The sequence below is a fragment of the Rhinopithecus bieti genome, unplaced genomic scaffold, assembly GCF_001698545.2.
Source record: "Rhinopithecus bieti isolate Rb0 unplaced genomic scaffold, ASM169854v2 scaffold_18418, whole genome shotgun sequence".
In the NCBI taxonomy this organism is placed as follows: domain Eukaryota; kingdom Metazoa; phylum Chordata; class Mammalia; order Primates; family Cercopithecidae; genus Rhinopithecus; species Rhinopithecus bieti.
In genome coordinates, this window is record NW_016809431.1 from 1272992 (window position 1) to 1299965 (window position 26974).

General features: G+C 38.2%; 1 protein-coding gene across 2 annotated transcripts in view; it reads right to left on the reverse strand.

Annotated features, from left to right (window-relative positions):
- The window catches only part of EPB41L4A (erythrocyte membrane protein band 4.1 like 4A), a 269890-nt gene that overhangs the window by 114716 nt on the left and 128200 nt on the right, over positions 1-26974 (reverse strand). For both annotated transcript variants that reach the window (XM_017889282.1, XM_017889281.1), the window contains 2 exons: positions 7791-7842; positions 2535-2613 (listed from right to left, as the gene is read on the reverse strand). In XM_017889282.1, the coding sequence (XP_017744771.1) occupies positions 2535-2613; positions 7791-7842 (131 nt within the window). The remainder of the gene's footprint in view (positions 1-2534; positions 2614-7790; positions 7843-26974) is intronic.

A 26974-nucleotide genomic window follows, 5' to 3' on the forward strand; every position in this document is an offset into this window, starting at 1 on the left:
AAAAAAAAAAAAAAAAAAAAAAGGGCTGGGTTAGATGGTGAAAGAGGCAATACAATATGTATGAAATAGTAACATGTCAAAAAAATACACACAAAAGATTATGTATAAGCATGTTTATGATAGCATGATAATTCATATCAAAAAATTACAATCTAACAGCCAATGCAGAGTAGGCTAGCACAATTTTCCAAAGAACTAAATTAAGATAAACACTCAACTTGAAAATGCTGGCAGAAGTATGTTCTTCCTTAAATAGCATGTATCTGGAGATTTTGCTTTTTGGTTTCAGTTCTTGCTTTTGCCAAAATTATCTCATGTGACTCCTCTTTTTCAGGTCCATTAATGGTAATATATTCATGTAAATCAATAATCAAATGAATAATATATGTATATCAATGTATTAAATGCACATTTAACTTACCTAAATTCAACCATATGTTTTAGGCAACAAATCATGGACACTAATTGTAAGCCAGCTATGTCATTGTGCTCTTAACTACACAAGCTGGTCTAAAACTTTCAATACAACTGGTTGTACTGAAAATATTGTGGGTTGTAAATTATACAAAAAAATCCATGTATTCTGTTTATGATCCATCTGTAGATTCTGTTGGGAAATTTCTGTTCATGTGTGTGGTGAACAGAGGTGAAGTAATGCATTATAAAACAATGATCTTTTTTATCCCTTCTTAAAATTAACTCAAGTATTTTTGGAACCTAACCCCTATTTAAGATGTAATTCCACCATACATCTAGAAAAAGGATAGAATGAAATAAGTATTAACATTCTTCAAACATAGTATGAGACATGGACAATCATAAGAGCTTTATATACAGTATTCTATTTAATGCTTAAGAAAACCTTGAAACAGGTACATCTCCAGTTTTACAACTGACACTTAGGCACAGGCAGAGATTACTCACAACCTGACTATGAAGGACTTTCATTTTATTTTTTAAAAAATGTTGTGCCCTTGCAATTCCCTAATGAGTTACAGATATAAGTGTATTTTTTTATAGCACTTGAATTCAATTTCCCTCTGAAATTCTAATGAAAATACCATCCCTCTCCTCAACACTTCCTCTCCATCCTAATGGCCCTTTCCCCAGAAAGATGTGCTCTGCAAAAGCTTAAACTGCCATGTCTGCTTTTCAAAGTGCTCACTAACAATGTGATAATGAACAACGTGAATGCAGACATCTGCTTGGTTCTAAAAATGAAGTTTGGGCTGGCACAGTGACTCATGCTGGTAATCCCAGCACTTTGGGAGGCCAAGGCAGGAGGATTGCTAGAAGCCAGGAGTTCAAGATCAGCCTGGTCAACATAACAAGACAAAAAAATAAAAAGTATTAGCTAGGTGTAGGGGCACAAACCTGTAGTCCCAGCTACTCCTGAGGCTGAGGCGGGAGGATTCTGTGACCACAGGAGTTTGAGGTCACAGTGAGCTATGATTACACTGCTACACTCTAGCCTGCGTGATACAGCAAGACCCTGTCTCTTAAAAAATTAAATACAGGTTATGAAATATAATATTTTCATCAATCAATCATTACAGTTCAAATAGATTACATCTTAAGTTGAGGGATAAAATAAAACAAAGTAAAAATGAGGCCTAAATATGGCACTTGAAAGTGGGATGAAAAAGGTCCAATTAGCCTACCCTCTTCTCATTCTTCTGTGTGCAGTCCAGAATAAAGACAAAAGAAAGTCTGAGACAGATGAAAGCATGGAATAGAAACAAAACCATAGGCTATGAAAGACATGATTTCAACTTTTTCAAAGGAGGTATGAGGCTTTATTTGCGCCCCAATATGGGTTCACTGGGAAAACTGACCACTTAGTGTTAAGTTAGGGAATATGCTTTTGTTTTTGCTACCACATGCAGCTAGGTCATCAGTGGAATAAGTTAAAATATAACTGGTCTGTTCTTCATAAGCCCTTTCAGTTGTTGACATGTACTATTTTGACAACCTAATCAATATCGATAGGAAATTCTGTCTTACTAATATCAAATATTTGGTGACAAAGGTGAAGTAATGCATTAAAACATTGGTTTCCATTCTTAATACTAAAAGCAATTATCTTCTCGTTTCCTATAGAGATAAATGAAACACCTGGAAAACTAATATTTAAGCTACAACCAATTAAAAAGAAATAACTGGCTGTGCAAATGTATATTTAGAAGTACAAACCGAGCATCAAAATATCCTTCCTTTAGGCAGTTCAAATGACTTCCATATGAATACAAAGGCTGAATGCATGCTTAACAATAATGACACAGAAATGTTTCATCACTGCAGACGTAAAATATATCATCACGTCACCCAGGTTCATGCCATTTTCAAATACATCTATCGTCAGACACCGATCAACTTCATGCAATGCTAGTTTAAATTTTACCCTCACAAGAGATGCATTACAAAATGCAGGGAGACACACATCCAAATGTTTAGCCCAATTTTAGTATGTTTTAAATAAAGCTTTTTGTATATGCAATGCATGTATCTGTTCAGAAACAAAGTCAATACTATACCTGGTTATTTCTTCTTTGAGTTTACATGGATCTTCAGCATAGAATTTAATACCAAAATACAAAGTATATGGAGGTCCAGCTAAAATAAGAAATGGAAATTAAATTTCACTAAAATCATAAAATAGTCAAAGTTACAGTATAATATTATACGGCTATTTACAATTACACTCCAAAAATGTCTAAAGAAACAAGAAAACAAGATAGAAACAGCAAAGTTCAGAACTGTGACAGTAGGACCTTGACACATACACACACAGATAGAAGACATGGCCAAATACACCAGAATGTTGCTGGTTCTTATATCTGGTTGGTAAGGTTATAGACAATTTTTATTATTTATGTTTTTCCCATTTTCTATAATATATATGTAATTTTCATAGTGAAGAAAGAAAAAAAAATGGTTTAAAAAACCACCCACTTATCATTTCATTAAAAAAAAAATAGTTTTTAAACCTATCTGCAAAAAGCTGAAAACAACTTAAATGCTCAGGAGCAGGTGGACTATTTAAGTCAGCCCCAGCCACCGGACATATACCATGCAAATGCTCAGACAGAAAGGTATCTGCATGTGCTGATGTGGAAAAGACCAACAAAACAATCTAAATTCCCTTCCTTTTGTTGAAAAAGGGAATATTTGGGTGTTTTTTTTTTTTTTTTTTTTTTTCCTGGAAGAGCCAACAAAAAAAAACAAAAATTACTAAATCGGCAAATCTGGGAGAAGGGCTAGAAATGGTGGTGCTATCTTAAGAATTTTCTTATGATAACTCTTACCTTTTTTTAATGGGAAAAAAGTCATCAGTTAGGCTACATAATAAAATTAGGGACAATATTTGTTTCATTCTTAAACACTGCTGAATCTAAAAATGTGTTCTCACATATTTAAGAAAACCTTTCTCATCTAATTCATTTACCAAAGAAGAACTATGCCTACAAACTTTTTTTTTTTAAATCAGAAACAAAGCTTGGACTTGTATGTACATGGACAAATAAAAAATAAATACATACTCATATTGTGCAAGAGGACACAAACCCCTTGGGTGCCAAACACATTATATTATGTTTTTACTAGGAAATATTTTTATTTCTGAGGGTATCAATCTAATCTGTACTGTTTCCAAAACTGCGTATCTCCAAGCCATGCAGTAACTAGATCTAATATACTTTGTTTTTGAAAGGATTTGTTACCTGGTATACCAACTGGTAGTTACGGGTGTTAATTGTTTTGCAACAAAAGCTCTCCCACGCATTAAAAAGAAAAGACATGAAGCATGCATCTCAGTAAAAGTCTTCCATACTGTCTAAACTGACATAAAGCAACCCCAGTCTTGCTATTCTTAACTGAATAAAGTCACAAATTTAGAAACTGGGGAAAAGAAATTAAACAGAACAAGAATAAAGGTATCATGTATTTATAACTTATGAACTATGTTACTATTTATTAATATTACATACACATACTTATGTGTGCAACACACTGGAACCCTGTTCTTGGCAAGTGGGAGATAATCAAGATGAGGATCCTGCCTCTCCCCTCATCTATGCCTTCCTGTGTAAGACACTCGTTATGCTACAGCTTTTTTAAAAACTAAATTTTAAAAGAAAACTGCTAGAATTTCTTATTATTGGAGTTGATTCCTTATGTTTAATTTTTATGTTTGTTTAATCACTGTGTTTGTATTTCTAACAAATACACCTCTATCCCTGAACATAAGATGTCAGGGAGGCACAGACTATTAAATATTTAGAAGACCCAGGAAGTCCATCCTCAGGTTATCCGTCTGTGTCAATCAAGCACCGTGTTCCTGAGCAGATGGGCCTGTCTGTGCCCACAGGCAGCTGGGGTTAGTACCTAGGGGGCGGGGAGGAGCACAGATGCTGTTGAGATGGTACACAAAGAGAAGAGGCCTTCTTCAGGCCCCAGAGTTGCTTCTATTCTCTGGAACATGACAGATTATACCCTATTCACCAAGCCTGCACATTTCAAATATTCAGTATGAACAGTTAAACAAAAATGTTAAAAGTACACAATTAAAAAGATTTGGTTTTGGCTAATTTTCTCTAAGTTCTTCTGGCCCAAACTAGCCTTTCATTTCCCATTCACATATAAAATGGCTGTGTTCTAAATATAAGGCATCATTACCATTTGGTTACATTTCATAAGGTACAACAATGTTTCATAAACATTTGATTCTCAACAATAGCAACTTGGTAACATATGCAAGGCATGTGAAACTCCAAGGAGTTAACAACTTGCCTAAAATCACTGGGAAGAAAAAAAAGTTTGCTAATATCTAGAGCTCAGCGCTTTGGGGTGCACTATTCTATCTATATAGCTTCTCAGGGACACACAAAATAGTAATACCTTTAGAGTAAGATAATACTCTCATATGCATCATGGTTTCAGAGAGCAATCAAAGGCTATAGAAATGAACATTTGGACAAGGATATGTTCAGCCAGATACTTTTTGGCTTCCTATTCTAAGACTATAAAAAAGTAAGGTGCTGATAATTCAAATTACAAAATTACTGTCTTGAATCCACGTCATGCCATGGACTCAACGTTTAAGAAACTCTTATGTAAAGTAAAGTTAATATTGTTTCACTTTAGCAAAAAATACAGAAGCCAAAAACTAGGAATCCTCTATCTTTTATGTAGACTAATTTTGAGGTCTTTGATAAGGAGTTTCTCATTAACTCAAGGAGAAATAAATCAAGATTAACTACAAGCATTCTGGTAACTAGCAAATGTTCTGTCATTTTTATAGATTCTCTTTCTGACTAATCTATCAGAGATTTGATAGCCATTTTCCTTCACTATCAAATAATTTCATGAGAAAAAATGGAAGGATTCTTCAGTCACTAACATTTCTTCAATTATAATACTAGTTGTTTTACTCTTACTATGCATCAAAAAAAATTTTTTTTTTTTTGAGACAGAGTCTCACTCTATCGCCCAGGCTGGAGTGCAATAATGGGATCTCAGCTCACTACAACCTTTGCCTCCTGGGTTTTAAGCCATACTCTCTGCCTCAGCTTCCTGAGTAGCTGGGATTACAGGCACTCGCTACCACATCCGGCTAAATTTTGTATTTTTAACAGAGACTGGGTTTCACCATGTTGGCCATGCTGGTCTTGAACTCCTGACCTCAGGTGATCCACCTACCTCAGCCTCCCAAATTGCTGGGATTATAGGTGTAAGCCACAATATCCAGTCTACATCAAATTTTTAATATTGCATTTTTAGAATGAAAAAGTGACTGCATTATAGACTGATACATAAATAAAATATTTCATACCATGTAAATAAGTAGACACTTTAAATGTGCTTAGGAACACTTTAATAATGCACCTTAAAATAATTTATATTTTTTCATCACCTTGATAGAAATATCAACTTTTTTTCCTATAAAAGAAACCTGTGAGTTTATTTTAAAATAATCGGCTGGGTGCGGTGGCTCACGCCTGTAACCCTAGCACTTTGGAAGGCTGAGGTGGGTGGATCACCTGAGGTCAGGAATTTGAGACTAGCCTGGCCAACATGGAGAAACCCCATCTCTACTAAAATATTTAAAAAAAAAAATTACCCAGGCATGGTGGTGGGCGCCTGTAATCCCAGCTACTTATAAGGCTGAGGCAGAAGAATTGCTTGAACGCAGGAGGCAGAGATTGCGGTGAGCTGAGATCACACCATTGCACTCCAGCCTGGGTGCCAGAGCAAGATACCATCTCAAAAAAAAAAAAAAAAAAAAAAAAAAAAAAAAAAACCAAAAAAAAAAAACTNGCTCACGCCTGTAACCCTAGCACTTTGGAAGGCTGAGGTGGGTGGATCACCTGAGGTCAGGAATTTGAGACTAGCCTGGCCAACATGGAGAAACCCCATCTCTACTAAAAATATTTAAAAAAAAAAAATTACCCAGGCATGGTGGTGGGCGCCTGTAATCCCAGCTACTTATAAGGCTGAGGCAGAAGAATTGCTTGAACGCAGGAGGCAGAGATTGCGGTGAGCTGAGATCACACCATTGCACTCCAGCCTGGGTGCCAGAGCAAGATACCATCTCAAAAAAAAAAAAAAAAATCATTCCTGAAATTTTTCTGGTTTTCCAATTGGTATTTTTTTAATCAGTTCAAATACACTAGAGCTGTAACTTGTAAACTCCAGTGGTTTCCACTACAGAGGTGGAAATGCAGTGAGAAACAACAATGATGCTGACGTTCATAGAAACAGGACTTTCTGATGGCTTTGCAGTCCAGGTTTCCAGTTCCTTTTGGGAACAGAGCTACATTCCTGCCCTTGGATCCATGGAGCATCGCACAACCAATACTACCGCAGGAAACAAGCTGACACACACAGAAAATACAGACTCAGAATGGGGGTAATGAATGCCAGAAGAATCCACTCCGTTTTGATTAGCAATAATTCACACAGTTCAGCAAAATGCTTTAATGGGGAACAGAGTTTCAGTTTAGGGAGATTAAAACGTTTTGGAGATGGACAGTGATGACGGGTACACAACAATGTAAATGTACCTAATGCTTCTGAATTGCACACAAAAATGGTTAAAAGAATCCATTTTATATGTTATGTATATTTTATTTCAATTGAAACAGACAATTTTTTTTAAAAAAAGAGTATTCTTTTGCACACTTAAGGAGCCTCTGTGTTTGTGCTTATAAATAAAAACTTGGGTTCTGGAAATTAAGATTAAGGAATATATACTTAATTATATTGTGTTTCCTTATAATATTCGTATTGATAAAACCAAAAAGCTAGTTTCCAAAAATGGTCTCTCTCTGAAGACCACTTTTCAGGTCACAAAAGCACCTCTTACTGGCTTAGAAAACTGAGTGGTCTGAATGGCAAAACTATGCCATAAACCAAGAAACTCAAGCTCTTTAAAAGCTTGGACATTATGACCTATCCCTGCAGTCCCCCTACCACCCATTAATGTCTATTTGCCTTTTTGGTTTTAAGGTCAAATTTTAAAGACAAGCATACAGAAAAACCACAGACAAAATCAAGGGAAGGCCTGCGTCTAGGACAAATTCAGTACCAAGATCCACTCAGAGACTGATTAAATTTAATATGAGTTTGGAGAAGGCCTAGCAATGCACACAATACACACATTCCCATATTCTGGCACTCGAGTACTAGTACTCACTTCTCCAGTACTTAAGCCCACTTCTGCATCCAACTAACCACGGACTTTGTCATTGCTTTCAAGCCACCCTTTAACAAAGCACAAGTTAAATACCTACTGTTGATCAGTTCTTTGTGCTCAGCAAGAGTTTTTGCAGGATCCAGCCAATACTGTGTGAGGAAGAAAAGGACAATTAAAGAAATTAGTTGCTTTTCATTAGCTTTTACTTCAAGAATATTTGCAAAATGTTACTTAAACAACACTTTAAAACTTGGCAAGTTAAACACTTCCCTCACATACACACATAAACATACATAAGAGTTTTCTGCAGCAAGAACAGTAAAAGAAAAAACGGGCCAGTCTTGTTGGCGCCCACCTGAAATCTGAGCAGGGGAAGAAGGACTGCTTGAGGCCAGGAGTTTAAGAACACCCTGGCCAATATGGCATGACCCCATCTTTAAAGAATAACATTAAATTAAACATAAAATACAAAGAGAAAGATGATGTTGATGTTGGAAGAGAGGCAAAGAAGAACAGCAGTATTTGCTGGGTCCCTGGTTGAATTATCATACTGATTATAATGTTACATCCAAATGCTTATGGGTGACTTCTGACTACTTTTTGTGGGAAAATAATGGCCTCAAAAAAATGTCCTCCAAGTCTCTTTCCAAAGTCTCCATCATCCCAAGCACTGCTCCCCTCAGAGCCATGTCTCCTCCTAATACATCCTCACCATCTTCGCTTCCAGTCTCATCCCTACAGGTATTGTTGCTAGGCATTAGGAAGAAAGCAATCAAATCCTCATTAAGGATCCAGGAGAGCAGTTCAGCACAGTGGCTAGGGCCTAAATCCCAGGGCAGACCCACAGGGACTCTGTTCTGACTCTCCCTATGTCATTGCCATGTAACTTGGGACAAGTGACTGGACACCACTGAACCTTCCTCATAAGGTTGCTGTGCAGATTAAATAAATTAATCCAGGTAAAGTCTTTAAAATAGCCCCTAGCTCAGGCTACACACACCAAGAATGACTAGGTCACCTTTAATAACTGCCTTTGGCCAGTCTAAAATACCTGTTTATTAATTCAAATTAACAGTTAATGAATAGAATTTCAAGTGCTGACAGGAGAATTTGGGGCCCTGGGGAGAGGCCTTTCTTTAAATCTCACAATTATGAAGTAGAATTAACGAAGGAAAGAGATGAGGTAAGCTTCTAGCTTCGCTTCTCCATCTGTGGGAAGAGCAGGGCAGAAGCCAAAGAAGCACAGAGGGCACTGGAGTTCCCACAAAAGCAGAGTCAAAGGGATAAGGGCTGCCCTGGAGGGTCAGGGGAGGGCAGAGATGGAATCACTCCCCTCCTAGCCAGATGTTGGGGACCCCCAGGGCCAAGCCACTCAGTTTCCATTTCCTCATGTTCCTTAATGAAGAAGGGGCAATTCCCACCACAGTGAGGTAGGAGCTGACCCACCTTGAGCCACGTTCCTCCCAACACTCATGCGCTGGCCCAGGTCCTCACTTTCCTTCCCCTCAGTTGAGGGCAGAATGCTTGTTCTGCTATGTAACGGCAGTAGTAATTATAAATGGCAATTACAATGCTTTATGCAATCCCCTTACCTTTTATTCCTAATTATGAATAACAATTATTCATACTATGAATACTATGACTATGAATATGACTGTTGTAGTCATTTTACTGTAAAATTTTATTACTATACTAAACTCTATTCATGCGTACATAAGCTTCATTATTTGCTACTCATAGCAGTTTCCATTTTTTGACTTTTTTTTAAAAAAAGTAGAGTAACCAACATATCTAACTGCAGCAACTAAAAACACAATGTTCGTTATTCTGGTCTTCACCATTTCTTATTTTTCAAAGATCTAGAATCGCTCACTTTTAAAACAGACAATGTATTTGAAGCAGAGGATGTGTCAGTGAAATGCTCTTGGAGCCCACAGCAACTAAAAATGAGGCTTTGGTGTTAAAATTATGATTCCCAGGGAAACTGTAGTTCATTTAAGTAGAGTAAAATCAACCCAAACAGTAAGCTGTGTGTTGGACACAACGCGGACCCATCCCTTTACATATATAAAGCTGTGGGTTCTTCATGAAATGGAAACATGAGGTGAAGGAACGGTTTCTTGCCATTCATTTTAAACAAAAGGTTTTACTATCCCCAGAATTTTCAATGAAGAGAAACCCAAGGAAAACAAACACAAATACTCATTAATACTTGCATTCGGTTTCCACTGCTACCATAACAAATTACCACAAGCTTAGAGGCTAAAATAACACCCCTTTATTATCTCAGAGTGCTGAAAGTTAGTGTCTTTCTTTGCTTCAAATTTCACAAGACTAAAATCAAGATGTCAGCCTGCTGGGGTCTTGGAAAGTTGGTTGGCTAGGGGACCGTATTCCCCAGAGCACAGTAAGGGAGGGGGCTTATAGATGGGTCATTAGAGGCTCCCAGTTTCTCCAGGTGTCAAGGCACACGTAACATTGGAATTAATTTCAGGCCCTACACCACACTTACACATGAGGTGTCAATATGTGCTTGTGGCAAGAAGGGAAAAAAGGAGCCTCTGGTCTTACTACTCTCTGTCTAATCTTGTTCTGAAACTAGTAAGAAGCAAAATCAGAGAGTTTTAATTTCTCCTCCTATCATCATCCCAAAAGACAACCTTTGCAATTTTTTTTTTTCAGATTTTCAATTCGATTCATTTTGTTTTGTTTTGTCTTTGTTTTCCTGTCTCCAGAATGCTTTTAGTCATTAAAGCCAGGTAAAGAAAATAGGAAGAAAATTTTAATTACATGTAATGGCAAAAAAAATTTAATCTCTTAAAATTTTACATTAATGATAATCTGTACTATTTTAAAATAAATCTCTTTCCTTGCGAGTGATTAAATTTGTGAGGTGAAAAAGGTAAAATAACAGTTTCAAGTAAAGTTAGAAATCACAATTCTGCAGCACAAAGCAGCAGCAGCAAGACTCAGTCAAAGGCTATTCAATCAACTCACTGCACATTTGCTATGCTAAGCGTCACCCTAGAGCCAGCCACGCACAAATCTCATTTGATCGAAATGGAAACCAGGGGTTACAGGGGTCAGACAATGATAAATGCCCAAGAAGATAAACAATAAACACAAGTCACCAGGTTTCAGAAGCCAAGATCTTGAAATATAAAACCCACTTACGTTCAACCAAGGGAAAGATGTGACCTTGGAACCAAAGCTGTCACACTATGATGGCACTTGTCACCATTCATTATCAACAAGCAATCAAACACAACACATGGAAGATCACAGTGAAACACATCAGCCTGTTACTCTATAGCTTAAGAGAAAAAAAGGACACAAAAATTTGCCAATGAACACAATGTCCCTGTTTTAAGGAATACATCCAGAATATGGGTCATGGAGTGCCAATATTCTGAAGGCAGACTCTAAAACTAGGATATCATTCTTTCATTCATTCATCACTTATGGATATCCACTATACATGTTCTTTACATGACATGTCAGACACTATCCTGAATAGTATGAGAACACAAAGTTGAATGAGACCCGTGACTAACCTTGCACTCACAGCCTAGCAGGAGACACACAGCCATGTAATTATAATACAATGTGGTGAGACAATAATTAATTGTATAAGATGAATACATACGACATAATAAAATCATGTACAAGGAAAATTAACTGCAGGGTGAGTATACAATGGCTTTATTGGAAAAAAATCATTAAATAGCATTGTCAAAAAAAAAACTTTCTCAAAATACATAAATGAGGGATAACAGAGCCTTAACTCTGTATAAAGTACATGTCTATCAGCTCAACTACTCTTAAAGCAAGTGGGTAAATTTCTAAGTAATAACACAGAATGTAACACTCCAAGTCCTTTACAATTGAACACTCTGTTGAAGTCAGTGTTGCCTAATAGCTAACAAATACACAGCTAAACAATCAATATTCAAGGAAAACTTCCAGAAAGAGAAGTAGTCCATTCAGTCTTTCCACCTGCCCCAAGTGAGGGGCAAGAGGAGCAGAGAACTGAGAACTATGCAGTGTGGTGCCCTAAGAGACTGTTCTTCTGAAGTCTCCTAGAGTTCTAATAGAATAAACCCTAAATTTTTTTAAATAAAGGAAGGACAGCATGCAACAATAAAAGCCATGTTGCATCTTATTTCACACCGGGTCCAATGTTGATTCAGAGAATGGCTTCTCTGAATTGTACCCTGGTGTGCTGCCTCTTGCCTAGCCAGATGGTCACGAGAAGAAATAGCCCATCTCTCATTCTCTCTCAACATTTAAGCTGTCCATTCTCTGGGATAATCACTCAATCACTTTCCCCTTCCCCACTCCCCTCTCTCTCCTATTTCAAACATATATTATGCAGTTTGTATATGCTGACAAGCTGGATGAGATCCCATTTTGTAGAAAGGTAACAATGAACCCAAACAGACCCTGCTCTCTCATCCTGATTTTGTACAGTCAGCTCCTAACATATTATACCCTAAACACTCAATCACTAAGGAGTCATGGTGACAGTCCTCTCGGACTCTGCCCCTTTGCCAGAGTGGAAGAGGTAAAGCAGCTATAGAGCCTTACCACTTCAGGCCTGTCAATCTTAATCACAGCACTGATGTAACCCGGAGAGCAATGACATACCCTTCTTACTCTCTGACAGTCCTGGCTAAATGCCCTTGGCTGCTTTCACCCACCTTGGCTGATAATGTCTCAATGTCATCAATTTCCTAGGTAGCAGCATCAGAATTAGGTTTCGAAACTCTAATACTGTCCAGCCAATCACTATCCTAACCTTCAAAAGATATATATTAAATTGAGGGTCCAACCTTTCATTTGTCAACTGTTCTTTTGGAGTCTCCTAGCGCTATAATAGTAGAACAAACCCTAAAAAATTTTTAAAAGAAAGGACAGCATGAAATAATGAGAGTTTGCTGCATCTTATTTCACCCGGGGTCCAATGTTGACTCTCCTTTGTAGAATTTAAGAATATTACATTGACAGTTAATAAAGTTTCCTGTAGGCCAAATAAAAGGACTTAAAAGCACACACAGTTTTCATTAATATAGCAAAACAGCCTCTTGATCTAAGAGAGTAAAACAGGATTGGCCATGTATCAGGGACAACACAGCCACAAAGATCCCAAAAGTGATACAACAGGTCATTCTTGGGGAGTTCTAGGACTCAACATAATTCACATACATGTTTCAAGGAATCCAGGACTTGGGTTATAGCTATTTGTGCTTTTCCCACAGACCCTGTAAACAGATCTAAGGCCCTCGAAGCAACATCAAGAAGATGTGATTTTAATTTGATCCTTCATGAGTCACAGAAGCCTGAGGACCTCAAGTAAAACCACCATAATAGAGCTATCTTGCAGTGGCGACAAAAACAAGGACCTGTCATTGGAGTGATCTACAGGGAGGGAGAGGTAATTACAACTGGCCCCATTTTTCAGCAAAAGCGAATTTCAAGGAATCTCTGTTGGACCATGTGGCTTCTCATAAAGTGTCAATGGCCCCGGGAATACTCCTCATTTCTCATCCATGGACCTGACACCACTGTAAGGTTACAGAAATGCAATAATAACAGCTAACATTTATTAAATTTTTACAATGTGACAGGCACTGTTGTGGACTTTACATGATTTACTCTTTTAATCCTCTTAATAATTCTATGAATAACTACTTTAATTGCCATTCCATAAATGAGGAAAATGAAACACTAAGTAAACAACTTGCCCAAAAGTACAGAACAGCAGCTCCAAGGAACTGAAGCCATTCCATCTTACATTCGGGCCCAGATACTTTCTAGAATATTGTCTGAGAAGTAATGCACAACTTAAATTTCAAGATTCTTACTCTCAACTAATACTCTTCTCCCAGCTCACTCTAATATTCGGACTCCACCAAGACACGCAATTCACTGACCCTACTACCTTTTCATTGTCCCTCACTGATGCCCCCAACCCATGTCATTTCCCTCACTATTCATTATAATCACTCGCTTGCAAGTGTTCTCAATTCCTTTATACATCCTGCTTCCATAATATCTACTGGGGAAAAAAAACCCACCCATGGGTAACTCCAATTCCATGTATTATCCATGTTAGCACCCAAGGAACTGAACATAACTGGAGGCTCAATTTGCAGTCATAGGTGGGCTTGCTTTACATTCATTAGCAATAACCCAAGGGAACCCTTAGTATCATGCAGAATTCCCATTACATTTTATTCCATCATTCTCCTTGTCCTTAAACATCTCCTTTCCCTTCCTCACTCTCAGCTGAAGATCTTCATTATTTCACTGAAAATGGAAACAATCAGAAGAGAAATGCGTATGCATCCTGGCCCCATCAACCAACCTGCCTGCATCTGAGCTTGTGTTCTGCCTTCTCTCCTTTTGCTGTGGAGGAACTGTCCATGTTCCACCTAGGCTCATCCCTTTCTCATCTATTCAGGAACATGGTTCCAGCAACTTTCTGTTCTCTTTCCTGTACCATGAAGGTTTCCCTTTTGACAGAATCATTCTTGGAAGAATGATGTCTTTATTTCTCCCATCTTCAAAACAAAACCAAAAAACTTTGACTCCCATACCTGTCCATTTCACTTCTGTGCTTTGAAATAATTCTCTGGGTGAGAAAAAAAAAAAGTTGTTCTACACTCTCTCATCTTCTCGTGGTCCCATTTTAGTATTTACTGCAATGACCTCCACGTTTTCCATCTAATGATAGACACAGTTTTCATCCATGTTCTTGAAATAGGTCACATGCTTCTACGACACCCCTCACTCTTGCTTCTCCCCCCATCTTACTGGCCACGTCTTCAAAATCTGTTTCTGGTTGCTAATAATTCCCTGACCAGGAAAGACTGGACTGCTTGAGCTCATACCTCACATCAAGGCTCATGGCCTTAAATACCATCTATACACTGACAACTTCCACATTAAAAGCCAGACCAGAATTCCCTGCTAAATCCAACTGCCTACTTGGCATCTCCACTTAGATGCCTATTAGAATCTCAAACTTCATATGTCCAAAAGAAAACTGATTATTCTACCCCCTTGAAAAAAAAAAAAATTATTCTCCTGCAGTCTTCACCATCTCAGTAAATAGCACAGCACTTTTCCATTGGTTCCAATCGAAACCTCTTTCTCTTCTATCTCTTCTATCCACCTGCAAATCTTGTTGGCTCTATGTTCAAAATATAAACATAACAGGTCAAATTCTCACTACTCTCAGGTCCAAGCAGCCATCATCTTTCACCTGGATTTCTTCAACAACTCTTTTAATAGTATCCTTATGTCTGCCCTCGCAGTTAGAGAAAATCATTTAAACATGGGTCAAATCAGCTAACTCTTCAATATCCTCCAGTGGTTTCCTTTCTCACTCAAAGTAAAACCCAAAATCCTTCTAATAACCTTTAAGGCCTTCCATGATCTGGCCCCACTCCCTCCACTTTCCACTATGTGTTTTTGGGATGAAGTAGAAAGAAGGACCTTAAGGAGAATATTGGCAGAAGCCTGAGGGCTTGCAGGGAGGCTGTCTCTAAGAGCCTCAATTAAAACAGAGAAAGCTATTGGAAACAGAAAAAAAAAAATGTGGAATAAAAAATATACCGAATGAACTGCATGATTCAGATAAGCAAGTTTCCAGGTAAACTGTTGAAAGTGCTGATTGGCTTCATTTTGCTGCCTACGAATGAAATGTAAGAAGAGAGAAATAACTATTACCTCTCTATTAGATAACTATTAAAATATAAAGGAGCCAGGACTTTTTACTGAGTTTAAAAGTAAAACTTTCTCATTCCTAGTCCTATCAGAAGGCAAACAATGCTGCAATTAAGAAATGGCTTCTGGGCTAAGAATGAATACAGCATGCTGTCAGGTAAACATGCTATAACTGTAAAATCCTTTATTAGATGTAATATAATTTTTAAGATTTAACACCATGCCTCATGGACCCTTTCAAAACAAGATTCTCTAATAATCTAAAGATTAATTGTGTCCCAACAGCCTTACAGGGAATCTAAGGTACAGAAGAGCTTATTCCAGAGCAATCTGTGGGGGCTGCCTTTGTCTAATAAAGTTAATTAAAGGTTGATTCGTAAGAAATCCACAAAAACTTTCAGAAGAATTATACCAGCTTGGACTGAAAGGGACAAGGATATTACAAACTGAAAAGAGGCCTTTGAACTCCCAATCTTCCTTAGGCAAAACCCAGGCCGAGAACACTACACCACTGTAAATACACATTACTTTTTATTTAAAAAGCAAGCAAGCCCAGACAACAGAAACAAGAGCCTAGAAGACAGGGCCAATCGTCATAGTGAATAACTTCTAGGCAATAGGACCAAGTCCTAATTAGAGAAATGACCACATGTGTCTGGCTAGATTTCAAAACTAGTATTATGGACTAGTAATTGTTGTGTGCCTCCTGTTTTGCCCCTTTCTAACTGGAGGCATTTATACTGGTTATCCTATGCATGTTCCACAGGGGCAGGTAGGCAGGAAACATACATCTTATCACCTTAATTCACAATATCTTCAGATCAAAAGGGACTGTACTCAAGGAGTTAAACTTGAGGGAAAATGCTCAAAGAGTCTGATCTGAGGAGATGGTATATCTTGATTGATTGATTGACTGATTGATTGAGATAGAGTCTCGCTCTGTCGCCCAGGCTGGAATGCAGTGATGGGATCTCGGCTCACTGCAAGCTGGAGATAGTATACCTTAAGCTCAAGTCCCATGTCATAATAAATAAGAATATTGGGAGGCCTTGGGAGGGATGAGTGCATTTTATATGTAAAAAGAATATAAATAATTTTTGGCCAGAGGAATCTCATGTATTAAAACATGTCTTTAAATTAGTCAACACTATTCCTATCAAAAGGTATAATGTAGTATTTCTCCCCTTTAAATGTTACCTGGCCAAGAGTAAAAACAGTGTATGGTGTAGTGATGGAAGAGAAGGCTAGAGAAGGATCTACAGATCACAGATAGCGCCCAGATCATAAAGAGTCTCATATGCATAACAGAATTTGAATTTAAGCAGAATACTATGGATAGTCACTGAAATCTTATAAGGAGGGGAGCAACTTGATAATATTTGCATTTCAATCTGATCACCTTGACAGCAAGTAAAAGGAGAGTGGGTTAAAGTAAAGCAAACCTGGAATCCAGGAGCTTAATCAGCCTACCCAGGTAATTCAGTAAAAACTTTGAGAGGTGCAAATTTGAGGGAATTTGAGTGGCAGGGGGCCGGGGGGAGTGTTGCCTGGACTTTACTTCGAACCAATAGAATGTCACAGAAGTAACATTGTGTGGTGGCAGAAGTAACTGCCTGCCTTCTGAGACTTGGTCATGCACAGCGACCATGCTCCTTCTGGTATCCTTCCCTCCCTTTGCCCTCTGGATGTTCGCCCTTGCAAGGAAGCCAAGCAACAACACAGAGTCCACAAGTAGGAACTCCATTCCCAGTTGAAGCCCCGGCCAATGCCAACATCACCCAGCTCACACAAGACTGAGACTTCAGATGACTCCAGCCTCCAGCCTTCATGCTGCTCCAGCAGACGCTAAGTAGAATAGACATGAGCGGGCTCTGCCAAGCCCTGCCAAAGTCGCAGATCCACGAGCAAAATGTGTGTTGGCATAATTTAAAGCCCCTACATTTTGAGATGGCTAGTTACACCACAATGAATAACAGGAACACTTCCCAATTTATCCAGACCTCTTTTATCTTCATTCTTGTATTCAACAAACTTGCTGTTCCTCCTGTATTTATATCATCTGTGAACGTGATGTGCATGCCCTTTATGTCTTCATCCCAGGTACTGGCATAGATGTTCTAGAACATACCTAGAAACCTCCCTCCATCCACATCATTCAAGAAACCAGAGGTGACTCTGAAAAGTCATCCTAACTAACTTTCAATTTAGCTATCATTTTTCCACTTAGTCCACAAAGACATCATATAAACTTTTCTGTATATCTTTGACTTCCAAACATACTAATTTTATTCCTAATAAAGTAGTCTGATGAAAGTTGCTTTTTTTGTTACTGAAAATACACTGGATTCCAGGGACCTACTATTATATGTCTTCAGAGCCCACCAATCATTTTATAAACATGCCTTCCTGCCAAGATATGCCTATCTCTAGTGGAGCTGCCCTACAATTGCATCTAATAGGCTGTTTCAAATCTCTTAGGACCAGGGCACATAATAACCAACGTGTTCAGATTTCTTCCTAAAATGAAAATAAACATGGTTTTAGGGATCACAGATTCCTTGAGAAAGTGCTGAATCCCGTGAGTGGACTCTAAGATAATCAATGTGGGCTGCTTAAGAAACCTTAAATCTCTGGAAAGTTTCAACTACATTTTGGGTAAGTGAAGTTGCAACACATTTTTAAAATGTGGATAAGTGAGGTATCACTGTATACAGACTATGAGACCATTTCATCTTGAAATAAAATCCTAAGTTTGCCATGTCTTAAAACTGTAGTAATTTAAATTATACAGGTGGTTAAGTTAGGGTTCATTTAAACTCTGTCCTAGAAGCTGAACATAAACGCAGTTTTAGCTAACCAAGTAATCTGGCACAAAGGAGCTGAGTCAGCCCAGGGAGCTGCGAAGTAAGTAGGGTTCAGGTGCCCTGCTCAGCACCACCCACACAGTTGCACCAACTCCAGCATGCACCGTTCACATGGTTAGCACAGCTGCACACTGCACCCTTGCCCCTGCTCATCTTCAATTACAGTCTCCTCTCCCTAAATGACCTTATTTGGTCTCATGACTTTAAAAACCAGAGACTCCTAGATGTGACTCCAGCCTGTTCCTCTACTCCCCTAATATCTCTAGGATGTCGAATGGACATTTTAAATCCAACATATGCAAATCAGAACTGACTTCACAGACTGAAAAACCAGCTCCCTATCACTCCCTATCACTCCTCATCTTGACATTTCCAATAGAAATGTACACAGAGCCTACAATAGCCTGCTGGGCCCTATGTTATGGGGGCCCTGCCCACCTTCCCACTTCATCACCCTCTTCCTTAGAACTCTAGCATCATTGGACTCCCCTCAGTTCCACAACACTTCACATCTGTCTCTGCCTTAGGGCTCCCACGCCAACTGTTCCTCCTGCCTGCCATGCTCCTCCCCTTATCACTCCAGCCTCAGTGTAAATATCAAAGAGGTCTCTTCTAACCACCAGTGGTGTTTATGATATATATTGGTTTTCATCTATGCTCCTGGTTCGTAACTCTCATAGCCCTTGTTAGTCTTTTGTTGAAGTGTTGGGAATGTCAGGCCTCAAGACACAAAGTCTCTCTCCTGCCCTTTTTTCACCTGCCCCAAGCAGGACTCTAATCTTCCCCCACCCTTCTGACTGTGGGTCTTAAGACCTTCCCCTGTGTTCACGCAGATCATGGGGGAGTGGGGAACCCTCCCCAGAGAAGGTCTAGTCCTATACACCTGGAAAAGGAATGCTGACATCATGACACTTCCATAAAAACTCAAGAGGACTTGGGGTCCAGGGAGCTTCTAGGTAGCTGAACACATGCAGGTTCCCAGAGGGTGGCATGCCCAGGCTGTGCATGGAAGCTCCATGCCCCTTCCCCCATCCCTCACCCTATACATTTCTTCATCTATATATTCTGCAGTATCCTTTATAATAAACTGGTAAATGTAAGTCTTTCCCTGAGTTTTGTAAGCCGCTCTAGCAAATTAATGAAACCCAAAGAGAAGGTCGTGGGAACTACAACTTGAAACCAGTCGGTTAAAAGTTCCAGAGGCCTCAGCCAGGAGCAGTGGCTCACGCTTGTAATTCCAGCATTCTGGGAGGCTAAGGTAGGAGGACTGCTCAGGCCCAGAAGTTTAAGACCAGTCTGGGCAACATAGTGAGACGCTACTATAGTCTCCAAAAAAAAAAGCAGCAGTAGTAGTTCCAGAGGCCTGGACTCATACTGGTGTCCAGGGGTGCAGAGAACAGTCTTGGGGACTGAGCCCCAGCCTGTGGGATCTGATGCTATCTCCAGGTAGATAGTGTCCAAACTGAATTGGAGGACACCCAGCTGCTATCCACTGCTTGGTGTGTGGGGAGAAAATATCCACACATTTGGTCCCAGAAGTTTCTTCTACACTGATGACTGTGGTGATGCTAGAGCAGAGGAAAAACATGGTTGGAGAGTTTTTCTCTACATACCACCCAATGGAAGGAGCCTCCACAAAACTCTAGCATATCATCTTATTTTCAAAGCATATAGTACTTGATATTTGAGCATCTTTTTACAGTCTGTCTCACCCCTGGAAATAAAATCCTTGAGACCAGGGACCTTGGCTCTTACTCACCACTGTGCCACACTTCCTGAGACACAGTGACTGCCTCGTAAGTACCTGCTATGTGACTAAATGGAGATGAGCAACAGCAAATGCTCATATTTCCTCACAGTCCCAGGTCAGGGTGTGCTGATGCGAGTAAGGATATAACTCTAAAAAATGTTAAACAAGACATTTCCTGAATATGCTCTATAAAATATCCTGTGACCCCCAAAACTGATGGGTAACGTGAAAGAATAAGCTCCTAGAGATCATCAGCTTTTAAAGGCTAACTTCTGGTAATTCATAAGGCAGCTCTCAAAACTCATAGTCCAGAAGGGACTCTCCCACCACTCTCCCACCAACCAAAAAAGCACCTGCACAACTTTTTAACAATTCCAAGAACATCTCTCTTATTGGAACAGGTCCTAAAATGATAGACAAACTAGTCACTTAGCTTTCAGTACATAATGCAATAAATTTGCAATTTTATAAAATATAAGTAGAATAGAAAATATTCCATAAAATACATTTTATTAGTAGGCTACTGATATAGCCCAATTAAATTGTTATTATATTCAAGGAGAAAACTCTCTTAAGATGCAGAATAAGGTTAAATCAAGGTTAATTTATCAGAGCTTTGTGTTGAAACTCTAAATTTAAAAACAAACTAGTTTTCTATGATAATCAAGAAAATGTCTAAAATCATTAACTCTAAAATCACTGTTTTCCCATTAGTCAATCAACTGTCTGAAATTCCTTCCTTTATGGCTCATTCTGATTTAACCAGGGAGAAGGACACTCTAATTTAATAAATGTGCATAGTAAAGAAATCAATAGTCCTTTCACTTATGTATATAACTAAGAAGGTATGGGTCACAGAAATTTCTCAGGTACTGCATTTATTGATAAGAACACCTAGCATACCTACATACCTGATTTTATATACAAAAATATAAATGTATATGGATATATGGATATATACACATATATACGTGTATGTATATGTTGACAATTCCACCATTCCTGACAGTTTTGTTATTAAGTACTTTGTATCTTTATTGTTTTCAATTGCTGTCGTTGTCGTTGTTTGATGGAAGCTTTTTTTTTTTAACATTTAAGTTCAGGGATACATGTGCAGGTTTCTTATACAGGTAAACTCGTGTCACGGGGGTCTGGTGTACAGATTAATTTTGTGACCCAGGTACGAAGCCTGGTACCCCTAGTTATTTTCCTGATCCTCTCCCTCCTTCCACCTCCCACCCTCCTCCTTTTAATTTACTTTTGGTAAAGAAGGCACTGGGTGCCATTAACAAAGAAAAACTTTCTCTGCAAGATAGAATTCAGCCCTTCACCTCCCTAAACCTAGAAACCACAAGATAAAATATTATACATGATCCATGGAAGACACATTCATGCCTACTGCAATCAACCATTTGAGGGAAAAGAGGAAAAAAGAACTAAAGTTCAACATGTGTCATGGAGCTGATCCTACACAAACCTGGGTCCTTCAAGTGATGTTTTTGAGTCCATGTCAAAATCAACAAACTGAAGACCAATCAATCAAAGTATGCTCTGCTTTTCCCGATGCCACAGTGAGGAAAGCATGCAGTGCACCAAGCAACTTTGGGGGTGCCATTTGGGAGGCTCCCCTCTCAGCACTTCCCGGGGTTATTTCAGGCATGTGAGCTTCTGAATTCTCGTGGTGTATCACATGACTATGCTCAGAAGAGGGCACACCTATTCTAAACAGAAAATGCTCCAGAAAAACATCATCTCTTCCTATCCTATTAAACAGTTTAACCATGAAGAAATATAAAAATCTACTTTTAGAAGTGCTATTTATTATAAACAATTTTTTTAAATCATGGGATCCACCAACATACAGTTACACGTGACACTGTCTGAACTCAAATTCTCATATACCTTCTTTTATTACATACTACATTATTATACCTCTAACCAGACAAGAATATTCTAAACAGCACCTGGTAGCTGCCAGCACATTAAAAATATCCTGTACCTGTCGTTTCTTATAATCCCAATAAGAATTTTCAATCTAACTTCCTAATATCTCAGTAAAGCTTTTTCTTTTTCTTTTTTTTAATATAAGTTAAATCTGGTTAAAATGAACAGCAGGAGAGGCCTTTCATAAGAGAAGGAGGGAGCAGGCAGACGTGGGAAGGAGAGGTGGAGGAATGCTCTTGTCAAGGCTCTCGCCTCCCACTGACCTGCCCACACTGTCCAGGCGAGAGTTCTTTCATTCAATAACATTACAGATCACTTGTTTTGCAGTGACAGAGGTGGGAATAAAGGGGTGAATAGGATGCTTCCCTTCAAAAAGTATCTGATCAGATGTTATTATTCAACAGGCACAAACAATGTTGTATTTGTAATATGTGATACAAGAAGGCCCAAAATATTTCTGGGGGGTCGGGGAAAGCTTCAGGAAGGAAGAAACATCAGAAACACCACACTCTGGGGATGGTAATGATAAACAGGATTTAACCAAGGAAAAATGAAGGAAGGGAAGAGAACAAGAAGGGTGTTCAGGCAGGGGAGGCAGCACATACAATCCTCAGAGACACTATGGTACAGCTAAGGAGTTACAGGTAGTTCAGTGGAGCTGTGGTGTACCTGAAGTACGCATTTGGATGGGGGAACTGAAAAGTCATTTTGCAAGAAAAGGAGCTCAAGATAACCAAGGGCCGTGTATCTTAAAGGACTTTGTAAACCGTGTTTAGGAATTTTGATTTTCCCTTAGGGAGCCATTAAAGAATTTTAAGCCACAGAAGGAGACATCATCAAAGTCGCCTTTCTGAAAGAAAACTGCAATTGCAGTGGGGAAAACACTGGAGGGAGTAAGACCAAAGACAGGACAGCCAGTCAAAAAAGCTTTTATAGAAACCCAAGCTCATCTGGCACCAAAACCAAAATTCAGAGATGGAGACTGATTCTAGAGAGGTGAATGGGTGACCACAAGACCTGTTTACACTAGTTGTCCCAGCTTAGTTATTAACAATGTCCCTTTTTACTCTCAGAAGTATCCTGGATTAGTGAGTGAACTGTATGGTCACTCTAGGCATTAAGGAGTGAAACTGCCAGGACTTGGTGACTGGCTATGAGGAGAGGCGAGATGATGTAGTTGGGAATGACACCCAAGATTCTAGCTTGAGCAATTGGGTAGATGGTGTTGGCATTCACTAAGCTATTGTAACAAAGGTGCAGGCACCTCAGGGATGCTACGTGAGGACTTTCCAAAGGATACACGGGTAAACATAGTTTTAAGAACTCAATTTCCAGATTCTCAACTTCCACATACACTCTATTCCAAAACTGATCTACCGAAGAATAGACCCAAGATTACGACGTTATGCTAATTCTCCTTTCCTACAGCACTCTCCTTTCAAAATTCTCCATTCCCAATTTACTGAAAGGCACCTTTCAGCCCTGTCAAGCTCCTATAGTGCATTGCCCAAGGGTATAAATAATCACAGGAGAAGAATAGAAAGACTAAAATACTGATATTAACAAAGTTGTCTTTAATAAAGACACTATAAATCAGAAAAAATAGTTTTATGTCTTTTTCCATTTTATACATATTTCTGGCAAGGACTAGGCAAAGTGTTAGAAGCATGATATTTTGGCCTATACTTGGGTGGTTCTAAAATCAGATATATTGTACAGTAGGGCAGCACCAGGAGTAATTTTTGTTTAATGATCTTGCAACTTCCATACTCTAGTTATTGTCAGTTCCTTAAGAATAAGACAAATCAAAGTCTTGGTAAGTGAAAGCAGACTTATCTAGGTAACAAAATGCTTTGCCTTATCTGTCTTAGGAATAGAATTCCAAAATGAAATACTTTTCACAGAACTCAAGTTAACATTTTTATTTAAATTGCAAAATGACAGAAAGCAAGTTGGTTTGGCTAAGTGGTTTAAGAATGACTGGCTTTGTCCAAGAGTTTTATGTTGGAGACTTTTCATAAGCCAAATGAACTAAACCTGCAATTCCAAGATTATGATGAAAATATAAAGTATGTGATTAGATAAAAGCACTTTAATAAAAGTCTTACCTTGGCAAACATATGTTAAAATTAATGATTTTAAATTTTCTAAATCCTTTCTATTTAATATTTATTTAATATTGGATTAAATCAGGTGGCTCTAAAAAAGAAAATATTATAATTAATAATATTTTGTTAAGAGTTGGTAAAGCATTTTTTAATACATTTCCTAGAAATTATGGAGCTGAATTACTATAATGATCAATTAACAAATTTTAAGTCAGGTGGTCTTGAATTCATTGTTTTCAACTAAACTGAAGAAAAACCCAATTGAATGGTCTGAAAAAACACTGCTCTCAGATATATAAGAAAAAGGTAGAGTTGGAATCATTCCAGGAATATATTATAATGGACTAATTGGAAAGAAAAAGTCTCACTCATCTCATTAAAAGATGCATTTCCAATAAATACTTACATTTTATGTTTAATAATTTTTTTTCCATAGGTTTTTGGGGAACAGGTTAGGTATTCAGTTACATGAGTAAGTTCTTTAGCGGTGATTTGTGAGATTTTGGTGCACCCATCACCAAGCAATATACATTGAAGCCAATTTGTAAACTTTTATCCCTCACCTGCTTCCTACCCCTTCCCTCCCGAGACTCCAAAGTCCATTGTATCATTCTTATGCCTTTGCATCCTCATAGCTTAGCCCCCACTTACGGGTGAGAACATACAATGTTTGCTTTTCCATTCCTGAGTTACTTCACTTAGAATAATAGTCTCCAATCCCATCCAGGTTGCTGTGAATGCCATTAATTCATTCCATTTTATGGCTGAGTAGTATTACATCATATACATATATATACACACATACATATATACACACATATATACATACACACACACACACATACACCACAGTTTCTTTATCCACTCGTTAACTGATGGGCACTCGGGTTGGTTCCACATTTTTGCAATTCTGAATTGTGCTGCTATAAACATGCGTGTGCAAGTATCTTTTTTGTATGACTTATTTTCCTCTGGGTGGATACCCAGTAGTGGGACTGCTGAATCAAATGGTAGTTCTACTTTTAATTCTTTATAAAGAATCTCCACACTGTTTTCCATAGTGGCTGTACTAGTTTTCATTCCTACCAGCAGTGTAGAAGTGTTCCCTTTTCATCACATCCATGCCAAAATCTATTATTTTTTGATTTTTTGATAATGGCTATTCTTGCAGGGGTAAGGTGGTATTGCATTGTGGGTTTGATGAGCATTTCCCTGATCATTAGTGATGTTGGGCATTTCTTCATATATTTGTTACCGTTTGTATACCTTCTTTCGAGAATTGTCTACTCATGTCCTTAATCCCATCAAAAAGTGGACTATTTGTTTCTTTTTTGAGTTCCTTGTAGATTCTGGATATTAGTCCCTTGTCAGATGTATAGATTGTGAAGATTTTCTCCCACTCTGTGGGCTGTTTACTCTGCTGACTGCTCCTTTTGCCATGCAAAAGCTCTTTAGTTTAATTAAGTCTCATCTATTTATCTTCATTTTTGTTGCATTTGCTTTTGGGTTCTTGGTCATGAAATCTTTGCCTAAGCCAATGTCTAGAAGGGTTTTTCCAATGTTATCTTCTAGAATTTTATAGTTTCAAGTCTTAATGATTTAGGACTTAAATATAAGTCCTTGATCCATCTTGAGTCGATTTTTGTATAAGGCAAGAGATAAGGATCCAGTTTCATTCTCCATCATGTGACTTGCCAATTATCCCAGCACCATTTGTTGAAAAGGGTGTCCTTTCCCCACTTTGTTTTTGTTTGCTTTGTCAAAGATCAGTTGGCTGTAAGTATTTGGGTTAATTTCTGGGTTCTCTATTCTATTCCATTCGTCTATGTCCCTATTTTTATACCAGTATCATGCTGTTTTGGTGACTATGGCCTTATAGTACAGTTTGAAATCAGGTAATGTGATGCCTCTAGCTATGTTCTTTTTGCTTAGTCTTGCTTTGGCTATGCAGGCTCTTTTTTGGTTCCATATGAACTTTAGGATTGTTTTTTCTAGTTCTGTGAAGAATGATGGTGGTATTTTGATGGAAGTTACAACGAATTTGTAGATTGCTTTTGGCAGTATGGTCATCTTTACATTATTGAATCTACCCATCCATGAACATGAAATGTGTTTCCATTTGTTTTCAACTTTTCCCCATTCATATTATGTTGGCTGTGGGTTTGTCATAGATGGCTTTTATTACACTGAGGTATGTCCCCTGTATGCCAATTTTGCTGAGGGTTTTAATCATGAAGAGATGCTGAATTTTGTCAAATGCTCTTTCTACATCTACTGAGATGATCATGTGATTTTTGTTTTTAACTGTGTTTATGTGATGTTTCACATTTATTGACTTGTGTATGTTATAACCATCCCTGCATTCCTGGTATGCAACACAATTGATTGTGGTGGATTATCTTTTTTAGATGCTGTTGGATTCGGTAAACTAGCATTTTGTTAAGGATTTTTGCATATATGTTCATCAGGGATATTGGTCTGTAGTTTTTTTTGTTATACTGGCTTCATAGAAAGATTTAAGGAGGACTTCCTCTTTCTCTACCTTGTGGATAATTATTGACATTATTATGTCAATATGATTGGTATTAATTCTTTGAATGTTGGTAGAATTCAACTGTGAATCCACCTGGTCCTGGACTTTTTCTTGTTGGTAATTTTTTTATTACCATTTCAATCTCACTGCTTGTTAATGGTCTGTTCAGGGTTTCTAATTCTTCCTGATTTAAGCTAGGAGGATTGTCTCTTTCCAGGAATTTATCCATTTCCTCCATGTTTTCTAGTTTATGCAAGTAAAGGTGTTCATAGTAGCCTTGAATGATCTTTTGTATTTCGGTGGTGTCAGTTGTAATATCTCCTGTTTCATTTCTTTTTTTTTTTTTTTTTT